Below are 14133 nucleotides of genomic sequence, written 5' to 3' on the forward strand. Positions count from 1 at the left end.
CAGCAGTTTCTTGTTTGTTTTTTTGCACGGTCCCACTCAGCTGCATGTTTTGATTTTTCAAGTCTTGGCACAAGCTGCAAGGACCGGGGATGGCGGAGAGGGTAAGGGGGCTGCAAATCTTGCAGTTTGGGGGGGGGGGGGAAAGAGTATTTGTGCAGAAGAACCCTGACTCCATTAGATTCTCTCACATCAGCTTCCTAGAAACCCTCCTCTTGTCTTAGCTCATAACAAACACTTTGTTCCCTTAGAAGCAGCAGGATTTCCCCTCAAGCCTGACTCCCTGCCCCAGGAGTGTCACGGGGAACCCTGAGCACAGGAAAGCAACTGTTCAGCCTTGATTTCGCTTTCTCTGGGCAGGTCACACTCCAGAATGGAAAGCGATAACTGTACCAAGGGTGGGCTTCACCCTAGCACGAGATGGGACACAGCAAGTGGGGGCGGGGGGGGGGCATTGCACCTTCTCCTCTGTGCTGAGTGTCCAGGGCATGAGCCTGGCACACGGGCTCCCTACACCTCTGGAAAGACTCAGGCCCACCAACCTGTACTTGTGTGTGTCTCCTCTGCAGCCCCCCAGCATGCTCGCAAGTGTCACCATCCCAGCCTGGCAGCCAAGGGGACTAGCCGCAGCAGTGGAGAAAGGCAGATGCTGCTGGGCAGCCAATCCTGTCATCCCCTTCACCCCACTAACCCCTGGGCCAAACCATGAGGCAGGTCACTCCTGACCATTACCTCAGCCAGTCAGGAGGAGCCAGCATGAGGCTCAGGCTCCACTTACCAGTCTTGTGTGACCTTGGGCAAGCCCCTTTCCCCCCCCTCTGTGCCTCAGTTTCCTTCCTGAAATGGAGACACCAGCAGAGGAATAGATTTAAAGCAGTAGTATGTGATCTTGAATGAGTGGGACAGCTCCCCCCCCACCATTACACTGACCCAGCTGGTGGTGTGAGGCAAGATCTTAGGCATGCCTTCTTTAAATTAGAGGCTACTTTTGCTAGCCAGTCACTGGTGCCCTTTTAAATACCTGGCATCTAAAACCCCTGTGTCTAGTTCCATTTATGCTGCACTTGCAGGGGCTGGTTTAGCAGAGGACACCTGGTGCCCCCACCCTGTAGCAGAGCCATGGGGGGTGGGGTTCTGCCCACAAGGTTCCAAGGGGGAGGAGAAAAGTGTATTTTCCCCTCCCAATCTGCAGGCACCACTGGGCTAGCAATGCCCAACCCAGCACAGGCAAGCCTCAGGTATAAGGACTCTGCCTGCATTGGGGGCGGGGGGGTTGGATACAGGGGAATGGTCTCGCCCTAGAACCAACCCTGCCCCCCCACCAACACACTTGGAGCCCCATCTAACCGTGCTCCATGAGGACCCAGAGCAGGGCTGGACCCGCTGCCATGGCCTGTGCTAAGCCAAGGGCTGGTGACACCAGGCTGCATGTGCCAACCCGTTGACCAGCTGCTTTGCCAGTGCAGGGCAAGTCCCTCAGCCCCAGTAGTGCTACCTGCAGGGTAAGCCACCCTGACGGGCTCCCTTTCTACTGCCCAGGAAGGGGTGACCATGAGGTAGGAGCTTGTTCTGCAGGTGCTCCATGGTTCCTAAGCTGCCAGGAGTCAGTGGCAGCCTCTGTGGAACCAGGCTCCTGTAGAAATGACTGTAGGCAGAAGTGGGTCTGCAGCAGCAGCTATGGGGGCAAACCCTGCCCAGGGGCAGCTTGGCCCAGGAACCACACCCAGCAAGGGGTGTTCAGCTCAGCCTTGTGCTGTGGTGCACAATCATGGACAGGGAGGGGCTGGAAGAAAAACTTCTGTGACCCTCAGTAGGTCTAGTCAAACCTAAAAGTGGATGATCTCGGATCCCAAGTTTTCTTTGAGGAGTGCAGATGAGAAAAGGAGGCTTTGAGTGTCAATTTAAGGACCTAATTAGCACTTCTCGTTAGCCCTGACTCTCCAAACTTGGCCAGTGCTCCTTCCTCCACACCCTGAAACCAGACAAAATCCTGTTTTGCTGCAGACTAGGCAGGAGGCTGCACCAGCCAGGAGCTCACATGGCATTTTGCAACAGGCCAGCCCTTAATTGCTGCTTATTTAAACCTCTTTGTCAATTTACAGAAGTGGTGGCGTCTCAGCCAGAAAGCTGCAGTGTTTTTCAAAGAGAACAGGGCTGGCTCCTGGAAGCCGCTTTAAGAACACAGCTACATCCTGATCTGATCACAGTACAGGACATGCTGCTCTGATGCAACATGCAGGGACCAGGAAGTGTCACAGCTGGACAGGGGACGGAGAAAAATGCAAGAGGAAGTGATATTTACATTTCAGAAATTTATTGCAAGTTCATTGTACAAGAATATATAGAATCAGACTCCTGGTGGCTTGAGTGCAAAGAAAAAATTGCAATCTTGAGTTTATAAATATAAGACATTCTGTCCATTGAAAAATAAAAGTTCATTTGCAACTGTCCTTTTCAGTCCTCACATCTTCCATCAACACAAAGCAGATGCAAAACAAATAAAAATCCAGTCTCTTCCCCACCCTGCCACATTAAGTCCTCGGCTACATGTGGCCATGCCCCCTCTGGCTGCAGAGAAAGGGAGCAGAGGGAAATCCAGTCCCTTGTCATGGATCAGCGGCATCCACACCCCATGCAGTCAGAGAAACAGTCATGCCTTGCGTACAGAATTTGAGCGCCCCTCACATCCGAGGAGTCAGTCTTGCTTCAGTCATTCTCCCAAGCGTGTCTCCTGCCAGCCTGCTCTAGCGAGCTGCTCCTTTAACGGTCTCCACGCAGTCACAGCCCCTTTGCTCGATCACCAGTGGCCTGGCACACCTCCCTTTCCACGCACACCATCACTGCCGGCACAGGCGCTCTCCTCTCCGTTACTCCTTAGCTTTGATTTTGATGGGGTGGTTTTTTTATTTTTTAAAATGTTGTTTTTTTGGTTAAAAAACAGGAATTCAGCACAACACAAGAAGACGGTGCCCAGCTCAACGCTCCAGCAGCGGGACGTAGGGGACCCATTGGTTATTGCAGCGGCTTTCTTCACAGTAACTGGCCACTTCCGCCAAGCCTTGGCTCTTCCAGGAATCGGTGTGGGGATTCTGGAGAGAACACACAGATCCGACCATTAGCAACAAACAAACCTCCTGGACGTCACCCCAGCCCAGTCACAAGACATACTTGAGCAGTGACCCACGCCACTGGCTGTTCGGTGATACACACATCACTGAAGCAGCTTGGCTTGGCCCCAGGTCACGGGGCTGCCAATTTTAGCCCTGCATCAGCACCACTGCACAATCCAACTCTCCCCTACAGGCTGTGGGATTGACTCCCAGGTGATGGACACCCTCCCTGCTCCCCTGGAGGCAGCCCCCGGCACCACAGGGGACTCACCGTCACTAAGATGCAGTGCAGGTCCTGGGGTTCGCTGTTGTTCTCCGAGCTCTCCCCCAGGATCTCGGCCAGCCGCTGCATGCCGGACACCCGCAGGATGTTGATGTCATTGTCGCAGCAGAAAGCCTGGATGAGGGTGAAGTGGATTTGCAAGGCGATGTCGCCTTCATCTTCTTCGTCAATGGCGAGGAGGCAAAGCACCACGCTGTCTGGATCCCTGCAGGGCACGGGGAGGAAACAGGCGGGTCAGGATCAGGGGGAGACAGGTAGGTCCCGCAAACTGACTGTCCATCTAAGGACATGAGTCTCATACACCCCCCAGCTGCTCCTGAGCAAGGAACAGCCAATGCCAGAGCTTGTTCTCTTGCATTTGTCACACACAGATCCCTCCCACAGCCCCAGCTCCAGCAGATCTAAGTGAGCTGAGCTCAAACCCCCCCTTTCCACCAGCCACGTCAGCTGATCAGCCCCGGCACAAGTCAGGGCCAGAGATACTTACACATTCATGAGCTTGGCCGACTCATAGACGCCGACTGTCAGGCAGTCCTGCCGCTGAGCGGCCACCAGCAGCTGTTCCACCGCTTCGCTCACCGTCTGCATCCTTGGGGAGAGAGCACAAGGGGGGGAACCGCATTAATACGGGGCGGCTTTGGAAAGCCCTGCGGGCGGAGAAACACAGCGAAGGGCTCGGGCATCTGCATGCCCAGGCTGCTGCACCCGCGGCTTTGCAAAGGAGGGAGACACTTACTTTTTGGCAGTGTTGTCGCAAGCAACCAGCTCTTCCAGGGTCATGTTGCAATTATAATCCACAATGGCTTGAAGTCGGGAGGAGACGGGAGGGAGCAGCAGCAACCCAGAAGGCAGACGGGAACCGTGCAATAATCCACTGGAGAAACCAGACTCGCTCCTCCCGGCGCCAATCGCTCCGCGATGTCAGAAACTCCACCTGCGAGTCAATCCGGTGTCACTCCAAATCCAACAGCTCGGTTTCGCCAAACAGTCTCAGAGAGCAACGGCTGAAGGCGCCTTTTATAGCCTTGCAGGAGGGGGCGTGGCCTATTCTTTCCTATTGGTTCTTCGACCACAAAAGGAAAAACTCGTGCCAGCTGATTGGTTCTGGCTCTGGGGAAAATAGCAAGTGGCCCCCACGTGGGGCGGGGGAAGTTTTGCAAGGGGTGGATTTGCTTAAAAAAAAAAACACACACTAGAGAGAGAGTTTCGATTGAAATTTCCCAGCAGTTTTTGTTCCTGTGCTGGGCAATGGCATGGGATTTCCACAGAGCTCTGGGCGTGCAGCTGAGCTTGGCAAGCTGCTTTGTCCAGGGAAAAACAAACCTGGGCGAGATCCCTTGCTGGAGAATTCGGAGGGGCTATTTTTAGAGGAAAGAAGTATCCCAAGGGTTTGAATTAAAATGCATGCCCTGGAAATCCCCCATCCCCACCCCCGCTTTCCCAGGGTGCCCCGGGCCATCCTTCCCCGAGCTTGGTCTGCAGCTGTTCGGAGACAAAAATCACATCCAGGCGAGGATGCATTTTGCAACGGAAAAGTAGAGACGTTATGCAAAGGGAGAATCCTTATTGTCTTCCACTCCGGAGCAAATTCCGAGGTGCTGGAGTGGGGGGGTGGGGTCTATATTCCTAGGACTGAACTCTGGAGGTGCAAAAAGCAAACGTGTCTAGTGAATTCCCTGCTCTGCAAGGGCACTTTGCCTCCCCTCTCCCCCATTTGAGCAGGGCGATACCCGTTCCACCTCGTAGGCAGAAAACGACGAGCACCCAGCTGTGTGTTGTGTAGGCGGAGGAGGGGAAAGGATGAGTTAATCATGAGGTTTTCGAGCCAGTCATGGTTTCTGCAGCTTGCAAAAACGTTGTGACTCGTTTCACAACAACCCCTGCAGCGTGCATCATGTTTCTTTGGCTGGGACCTTTCTAGGTTGTCCTCTGTTTTCCTCTTCTGCAAGGCGGCTCAGAACCCAGGTGCGGGGCCGTACAGACTTTATCAGCGCCGCTTCTGATGCACACGCCTGCTGGCTGCAGACAAGGCTCGCGCTCAACGCGGGCGCTGCTTGGGTGGCAAGATTTATTTCAGGCAGAGAATGAACCAACCTTCAAATCCCTCTCAAACCCGGAAACTCAAACAAGACACCGTGTACTTTCCCGAGCAGCGGAGCTGCCAGGGAACTTGCAGGGAACGCTGCTGGCCTTCGGCTTGAATGCATTTCCCAAAGCGAGCTCTGGGGGGGTTGCGAGGTTCGCGTAACATTCCGCTCTGCAAAGCAGGTGGGAGGGCAAGCCTGGAGCCTGAACTTTTGCAGAGGTGAAAGGTCCCCGGTGCAAAACAGCGCGTGTTGCAACAGGCTCGAGGCTAACGTTGCAGGGGGGAGATTAGCCCCAGCTGGATTTGCAAAAAACCAAACAGCCCAGAAAGTGCAAGAGGCAGCTTGCTGCCCAGCTGGTCCCTCTGGAGTTGCAGGCACAGGGCAAGGGGACCGAGGACCGCCCAGGGGTTGCAATGATGGGGGGAAGTGCTGAGGCCCTGGGGTCCAAGCTGCAGAGGGGCGAGTTTCTTCCACCTCTGACCCTTCCTGCCTGGGGCGCTCGGGGGTGGCTGCTTGATGCCCTGCGGTTGGCTGTCGTTGCAAACCCGGCCGGTAGCTGCCGGGCGCTGAGCGAACCAGCCAGGCGGGCAAGGCCGCCACCTAGCGGGCGCGGCGTGCAGAGCAGGCTGGCGAATGGGCTGGTGACCTGTGGTGCAAACAGCTCTGGGGGGTTGCGCCCCAAAACCCCCTCCCTTGATCTCAGTGGGAGTTCCGTGGGCATCGGCCCAGAGCCCGCAGGCTGGGGAGGCACCTAAATCCCTAGGTGGCTCTAGGCCTGAGAGACAGCTGGGATGGGAACTCTAGAGGTATGACAGGGCTGGATAGCAAGGTGTGTAGGGGGATGGATGGGTAGACAGATGCGTGTGGAGGGATGGATAGAGGGGTACATATGGAGATCAGTGGATGGATGGGTAGACAACGGGTATGCACGAGATAGCTACATAGGTGGGTGTATATTGAGATCAATGGATGGATGCATAGAGGGGTGTATATGGGGTTAGATGGCTGCATATGGGGTGATGGATGGATAGATAGAGGGGTGTGTATAGGGGTTGATAGAGGGGTGGTATAGGGATAGATTGAGGGGTGCATATGGGACTGGATGGATGGATAGATAGAGGGGTGTGTGTAGGGGTTGATAGAGGGGTGTGTATAGGGGTTGATAGAGGGGTGCATATGGGACTGGATGGGTTGATAGAGGGGTGTGTATAGGGGTTGACAGAGGGGTGTGTATAGGGATAGATTGAGGGGTGCATATGGGACTGGATGGATGGATAGAAGGGTGTGTGTAGGGGTTGATAGAGGGGTGTGTGTAGGGGTTGATAGAGGGGTGCACATGGAGTTATGGATGGATGGGTAGATAGAGGGGTGTGTATAGGGGTTGATAAAGGGGTGTGTATAGGGATAGATTGAGGGGTGCATATGGGGTTATGGATGGATGGGTTGATAGAGGGGTGTGTATAGGGATAGACTGAGGGGTGCATATGGGGTTATGGATGGATGGGTAGACAGCGGGAAGTGTATGGAGATGGATAGATAGAGGGGTGTGTATAGGGGTTGATAGAGGGGTGTGTATAGGGATAGACTGAGGGGTGCATATGGGGTTATGGATGGGTAGACAGCGGGAAGTGTATGGAGATGGATAGAGGGGTGTGTGTAGGGGTTGATAGAGGGGTGTGTATAGGGATAGATTGAGGGGTGCGTATGGGGTTATGGATGGGCGGACAGCGGGAAGTGTATGGAGATGGATAGATAAGGTCGCTAAATACGGTGATAGAGCCAGACTCCATAGTAACCCTATTGCAGCAATTAGAACAATAAGTTAATCACATGTAATAGCCCTTACATGGTGCTTTTATTCTGAAAGTGCCTTACAGACATTGACTAATCAACCCCTCCCCCGGTTGGGGTAATTACTACTGCCCCTGGGGAAGCTGAGGCTGTGAGATCCTGGGCGGTGGTGAGTGCCCCTCGCTGGTAGCATTTGGGTCATGTGAATAAGGAGGTTGCAAAGATAGATAGGAGCTAACAGCAGGTCCCGAGAGACTCCTGCTGGCCGGCCCCGGCCCTGCAGACAGCCCTGCTGCTAGGCCAGGCTGTAGTCGGAGTCACCCTCAGTCCTGGCTCGGGGGTGGCTACCTCTGTTGATGAGCCATGCTCCCATTAGCATTTTTCCTCTGCTTTCCTTGCAGGATCGTGGCACTTCGAAGTGACTTTCCTGAGCCAGGCTGCTGTTGTGCTAGGTGCTGGACAGACACAGAGTGCTGCTGTCTCCAAACGTCCCAAAATCTGGAGTTGCCTCCCACCGCCTCCAAATCACGAGATTGACTTAAAAAATCACAAGATCCTTTTCATTTGGCTCCTGGGCTGGGAGCCTGGAGGGGCCACGTGTTTGAGCTTTTCTCTGCCACCAGGTGGGCTGCAAAGGTCCGAGCTGAGACTTAGGCGATAGCTTTCGAAATGCTCCCCCCACCCCGAGCATGACAAGCCTCCTCCATGTGGCTAAGGGATGACTTGATTACAGTCTGCAAGTACCAACCCAGGGAACGAACCTTTGCTAATGGGCTTTTCCCCCAGCAGACGATGGTGTAGCGAGGTCACATGGCTGTCAGGTGACGCCGAATGGAGTCGGACTGGACGTAAGACGTGCGTCTCATACCAGGAGCGTAGCCATCAGAGCAATTCGTGAAGCATCGTGATGGGTTCTCCATTGCTGGCCGCTTTAAAATCCAGACTGGCTGTTTTCCTAAAAGATCTGCTCTGGTTCCAGCGGGAATTATTTGTGGGCGGTTCCAGGTGTGGGCAGGTGAGGTTCTGGGCCCTGCGATGTGCAGGAGGTCAGACTAGCCGATCATGCCGGTCAGGGAACTGTGCATCTCTGAGTGGTGAAGACTCCAGGCCGTGTTCCAGTTAAAACCTCTCATTGTTTCCATGCATCGGTAGTTTGCCACGTGGCTCCCCGTGTCGGTCCCGACCCCCCCGACAGCGCCATCCTCTGTAGTGGGGGGCTGGGTGCCTGGGTAGGGCATGTCACCTGGATGGAACTGTGGTTGGTTGCTGCCACCTGCCGACAGAGCGCGGTGACAGCTCACAGACTGTCCTGGCAAGATAAGGTGACAGAAAGTGGGTGCTGATATTGGGGGTGGAACGTGAGACATCTGAAAGGGGCCTGGTTTTCAGAGGTGCCTGGTGGAACAACCAAAGGGCTTGGCTCGAGCCGTGTTCTTTGGTCTGTATTATCTAGTTAATATGAGCCGCAGGCAGGCAGAGGCCCACCGAAACCGCCTCTACTTGCACGCCCCAGGCGGATCCGATTTCCCTCTCCGCTCGGCTTGTTTTTAAGGCCCAGCCTCCCCATCCTGTTATTCTCCATTCCCTCCGGCTGCAGTCAGAGAACGTTCTGTGTCAGCCCAGGGTAGGAGCAGGGCAGCCTGCCAGCTCCATGCTCACTGCCACAGGCCAGCCGCACTCTGGCTTGACCAGCACAGTATTTTTCTGGGAGCTGATCCGGATTTATCTTGCAGCAAACTCGGCCTGGGAGCTGCAGCGAGAGAGCAGCCTGAGCCCAGAGATGGGGCTGGGGACACAGTTTGCAGCTGGCATGTTTCTGGGACTGCAGGAAGTGTATGTGTCTGATGTCAGCCAAAGGCTCCCCAAGATGCCAGGGGTGCAGCGTGGTCCCGGGGCGAGGGCTTTGGGCTGGGACCCAGCTTTGGGTGCAGAGGGATGGCGGGGGGTGGGGTAGTGGTGGGGCAGGCATGCTGCACTGTGCCCGCTGTGTCCGTGGACACTGGAACGTCAGCACATGCAGCTGCCAGGTGGGGACCACGTGAGCAGGGGCCTTTGGCCGCGGCAGAGCTGGCAGGAGGCACTCAGCCCTCCCTGGGAGATGCCATCTGGAGCCAGAGCCCAGCTCCTGCGAGGAGGCAGCTCTGGGGAGCCGCTTCCACAGGCTTGGCGGGCTGCGACAAACTCTGATCCCTCAAACCCTTAGCTCTTCCCAGGCCTCAGCCTGGCTCCCACCAGCCCTGCCTGGGGCCGCTCTGCAGGGCCTGCTCCCCTGGTGCCGGAGCCCCCGATGCTTCCTGGATGCGGCACTCAGGTGACATCTGGGACTCCTACCTGGTTTCCAGGGCTACAGAGTTTCCATTCACCTGCTTTCCCTGTGGGAGGCTGCAGGGCTCGGTCTGGGCAGCCAGATGGGGCTGGAGGAAGCTGCTGCTATAGCAATGCTGGGGCAGAGGGGTAATTACTGAGAGACGCCCCCTGCTCCAGCCACATCCTCTCCACGTCAGGACAGAAGCCAGGGCACGTCACCTCTCCCTCTACCCCTGTCCAGCCCCCTCATTTACCTCTCCATATACACCCCACCTCTCTCCAGCCCCCACCTTTCTCGCTATCTCTGATCGCTGCAGTACCTGAAACTAGCAATCCCCAGAAACCTTGCCCTTGCCTTCGAAGATACATGCATGCAAAAGCCCCTGAGCTTTGCCAGCCACAGTGCAGGCAGAACCAGTGGGAATGTGCCTGGCTGGCAGGTGAGGGTGGGCTGGACCGCAGGGCAGCCGTTGCCCAGCTCAGCCAGGGGGGCAGCCCAGGGCTGGCTCCGCTCTTGCTGCAGGTGGGGCTTGGTGAGGGAAAGGGAGTCCTGGAACCTGTGGGTTCCCTGTGTGGGCAGCTGGGATGCACCGTGCGGGAGGTGCGGCTATTTCCTGGCTCGCCCAGAGCAGCAAACACCTTTGAGCCAGTGGCCCTGGGAGATGACCAGAGGAGACTTTGGAGCCAGCAGCTGGGAACATCTGGGGCACCGGAGCGAGGCTGGCTGACCCCGGCTGTGGATCCAGCCCTGGGGCCATTCACTTGGCTTTGGTCCAGCTGTAGGGGCTGGTTAGCAGCATGTGTGTCTGGGTGAGAGGCAGCTGGTGCTGCCTGAGTGACCCCATTGTGCTGGTCATGTGTCGGTCCCAGCTGCGGTGTGTGCGGGGCCAGGCAACGTGTGGGGCATTATGGGAAGGCCCCCCTCTCCCCTGCCCTCCTCTTGACCCCCGCCCAGATTTTCTAGGCAACCAGCTGTGCTGTGGCTGCTTCATTCTTGTTCTTAATCCCTGGATTTGAGGTGCCTGCCGGAAACACGTGTCTCTGGGCTGCCACGTGGCACCCATGTGGGCTGCCAGGGCCTGGGACTGAGGGGCTGAGCTGGGGAATGGTCAGGGAGGTGGGGGGCAGGCAGTGTGTACTTGCATGCACGTGGGTGGGTGAGTGAGCGTGCACACTTCTGTGAACGGTTGGTGTGGGCATTGCTGAGTGGGCACGCGTGTGTGTTACATGTACTCAGGGCTGTGTACGTGTTGAGTGGGCAGCTGAGTGCGGGGTGCACACGGATGGAGGTAGGGGTATGTGTTGCGTGCCCTCACGCGTGTGGGTGCTCAGGTGGGCGTTAGTGTTGTCTGTGTGTGTTGTGCGTGTGCACGAGTGTATGTGTTGTTCATGGGTAAGGGTGCAGTTGTGTGTGTTGTGTCTGCTCTTGCATGTGGCTGGCCATCCATTCCGGGATAGACACGTGTTACCTGTCTGCAGATCCTGGCATCGGGGAATTTCTCCACCTGGGTGTCTGACCCTGGCTCCCCACTGGTTGCACAGCTCAGTGCTGAGATGAGCACAAAGAATGAGCAGCTGCAGTGGCCATCCTGGCAAGGAGGAGTCACAGGCCAGCCAGACCCCGCACGGATCCTATTCCTAGTCACCACTCAGCGTGGCTCCTAGCAGCCAGACCCTACGGGCACCAGCTCAGCTTTGCTGACAGTAACCTCGGGCTGGGAGGTCAGGCCCTGCCCATTTAGCTGGTGTTACAGGAAGAGGAGTTTGGCAGATGCTAGCCCCGGAAGGAACTTGTGTCTGCCACCCCACAACCCGGAGTGAAAGGCCACTGGCCACTCGGCACCCCAGCCAAGTGGAGCACAGGAAAGAAACAAGCTGCTTCCAACAGGCTGCCCCCATCTTGACCCCAGGTGGATCGTGACTTTCAGCCTCTTGCTGTCACTTTCATATGTGGAACTCGCTGCCGCAGGGGTTGAGCCAGGCAAACAGCCCTGGAGAAGAGGGGTCCTGGGCGGGGGGCCAGGATGTTTGCAGCTGTGGGCTCTTGGTGCTCACCAATCAGGGTATGAGATGGGGGCGGGCAGGACTCAGGAAGGAACCACCCCACCCAGCAGCGTATAGAGCTGCAGAATTAGGAGCATTATGGGGAGGAGAGCTTTGGAGATGGGATTCCAGGCCAGAGGGCTCCTGGGCCTGGTTGGCTGAAGAGGGGATTGGCAGCAGTTGCATCTACCAGCTACCTCTCACTATGGAGACAGAGAGCGTCATCCCCCCCGCCCACATCCACCTGAGCCCTTCGCTCTGAGCCAGGTCTCCCACCCTGGGGGAGGGAGGGGGCGCTGGGATCACGTGGCCGCCATGCTTGCTGCCATGTGCCAGAAGGCACAAACGAGCACATGGGCTCCACGGGCAGCTACAGGCAGCTATTAGCTACAGGCAGCTGCTCACTCCCCGGTGCTTTCCAGCAGCGTGGTGAGAGTGTGAGCAGTGGAGGGAAGGGGGGGCTGTAATGACAAGGCTGCCAGGCTGGGTGTGTGCGCCCAGCACGGACACGAGGCACAGACGTGCTCCATTGCATGGGAAGCACCTGCCGGCAAAGCACAGGTTATGAGCCGTGGGTATTTATCGGTGCCTGGGGGAGGCGGCAGGGCTGGTTCTTGTGCGGGTTACATGTATGTGTGTGTGTGGTGTGCAAGGGGAGAGCATGCAGTGCGGGATGGGGGGCTTGCGAGTGTGCAACGGCGCGCTGTGTGAGGGTTCGGAGTGTGCATGTGAGAAGGTGCGAGAATGGGAGGACTGAGGGTGGGAGGATTGTAGCTGTGGTTCTGCAGCCTGTGGATGTGTGTCAGGAGGGTGTGCTGTGTGATGGTGCATAGCATGAGTGTGCAAGGGTCTGTGCTGGGCCAGGCTGCACAGGATGAGTATGTGTGGTGTGGTGCACAGCATGAGTGTGCAAGGGCGTGCCAGGGGATGGTGCACACCGTGAGTGTGCAAGGGGGGCTGGTGTGTGTGTGTGGCAGGAAGGCACATCATTTTGACTGTTATATTTATTTCATTTACATGTCACAAAGGTCCCTGCTGGTTAAGAGAGGGCCCATTTTAGAGCCATTTTTCTGACTGCAGCTCCACCTTAACGTCTCTTCTTGTAACACCCTCTCTGTCTCTGCTCTGCTCTCACAGCATGTCACGCTATGTCCCCGTCTCCGAGCACACAGGATGCTGCACGGTACACCCTGCCATTCATAAAGCTGTCCCACGGCTGGGCCCAGAAGAAGTCATGGACTGGAAAAACACTGGCACTTTGAAAAAGAACAGAGCTGAGGGGTTTTCCAGGTTCTCAGACTTATTTGCTTCAATTTTGACTTTGGTTTCCGAGGGAAAGGGAATTTCTGATTCATAAGCTGCTGTCCTGGGTCAGACCCATGCTCCATCTGGCCCAGTCTCCTGTTTCCTAGAGCGGCCGGTACCAGAGCTTCCCGGGGAATGCCCAGAACAGGGCAATTCTGGAGCGATCCTCCCCTGAGTTCCCCTCCTGATTTCAGGCAGTCAGAGGTTTCGGGTCACCCCCGTTGGCTAGTGGCCATCGGTGGAGCTCGTTTGAACCCTGTTTATACTTTAACCATCACAGTATCCCACTGACAGTTTGTTCCATGCAAACGGGAAAGGACATCTCCGTTGTGGTGAGGGCAGGGATCAATTGTTCTCTCTGACCACCGAGAACAGGACAAGAAGTAATTGGTTTATTTTGCAGCAAGGGAGATTTAGGTTAGATATTAGGAAAATCTTTCTAGCTAGAAGGCTAGTTAAGCGTTAGGGAGGTTGTGGAATCACCTTCATTGGAGGATTTTAAGCCCAGGTTGGACAAACACCGTCAGGGACAGTTTAGGTTTCCTTGGTCCTGCTTCAGCGCAGGTGGCTGGATTTGATGACATCTTGAGGTCCCTTCCGGCCCTGGATGTCTGTGATTCTGTTCTGTAACATGGATACAAATCATTTCCCAGCTGGTTGCAAGGGCAGTTGGGGAAATGGACCAATCAGTGCAAACCACCAGCGTAGCAATGTTGACACCCCCAGAGTGCTGGCGAATTCCTCCCACTGTGGAGCCTGCCCAGGATTTTTAAAAGCCGCAGCTGGTCTCTTGTGTTTTGCCAGAGCTGATTGGGACCCGCATATCCAAGCGTCTCACCCAGAAGTCCAGCAGAACTGACGTCTCCCTCCCCTGGCTGTCGATTGTGGAATGGGCCAGTGCCCCTGGTGGCATTTACAGCACATGTCAAAGTTTCAGTATTAGAGCTGGGTGGAGAGGCCCCGATGGGGTCAGGGTCCCGGTGTGCCCAGCCCTACACAGATCCATGGTAAGAGACAGTTCCTGCCCTGAGGAGTTTGTGATCTATCTAAATAGCCAAGACAGACGAAGCATGGGAAGAAAGGATGGATTATTATCCTCAGTTCCAAGCAGGGAAGCTGAGACAAAGAGACTTGGCCAAAGTCACATGGGCAGAACCAGGAAGAGAACCCAGCTATCCTGGGTCCCAGCCTGGAGCCACAGCCAGAGCCG

General features: G+C 56.0%; 1 protein-coding gene and 1 long non-coding RNA gene across 2 annotated transcripts; one reads left to right on the forward strand and one right to left on the reverse strand.

Moving 5' to 3' along the window:
- Window positions 1-2294: 2294 nt before the first annotated feature.
- On the reverse strand, window positions 2295-4377 carry GADD45B (growth arrest and DNA damage inducible beta). Its single transcript, XM_032793825.2, has 4 exons — window positions 4127-4377; window positions 3878-3979; window positions 3379-3595; window positions 2295-3086 (listed from the first exon to the last, which is right to left on the reverse strand). The coding sequence occupies exons 1-4, from the start codon at window positions 4168-4170 to the stop codon at window positions 2973-2975; spliced, it is 477 nt and encodes a 158-aa protein (XP_032649716.1). The 5' UTR covers window positions 4171-4377; the 3' UTR covers window positions 2295-2972.
- Window positions 4378-4467: 90 nt separating this feature from the next.
- On the forward strand, window positions 4468-13757 carry LOC116832695 (uncharacterized). The gene is made up of 3 exons (XR_004375537.2): window positions 4468-5695; window positions 7670-7904; window positions 12756-13757. It is a non-coding gene; the product is annotated as an uncharacterized LOC116832695 (long non-coding RNA).
- The last annotated feature ends 376 nt before the right edge of the window (window positions 13758-14133 follow it).

This window comes from Chelonoidis abingdonii, chromosome 11, assembly GCF_003597395.2.
Source record: "Chelonoidis abingdonii isolate Lonesome George chromosome 11, CheloAbing_2.0, whole genome shotgun sequence".
NCBI lineage: Eukaryota > Metazoa > Chordata > Testudines > Testudinidae > Chelonoidis > Chelonoidis abingdonii.

Coding starts and splice junctions, on each gene's coding strand:
- GADD45B (XM_032793825.2), bottom strand. CDS start 4,170: ATGACCCTGGAAGAGCTGGTTGCTTGCGACAACACTGCCAAAAA. Junction 3,980..4,126: donor TGCGACAACACTGCCAAAAA/GTAAGTGTCTCC, acceptor TCTCTCCCCAAG/GATGCAGACGGTGAGCGAAG. Junction 3,087..3,378: donor TGCACTGCATCTTAGTGACG/GTGAGTCCCCTG, acceptor TGTTCTCTCCAG/AATCCCCACACCGATTCCTG.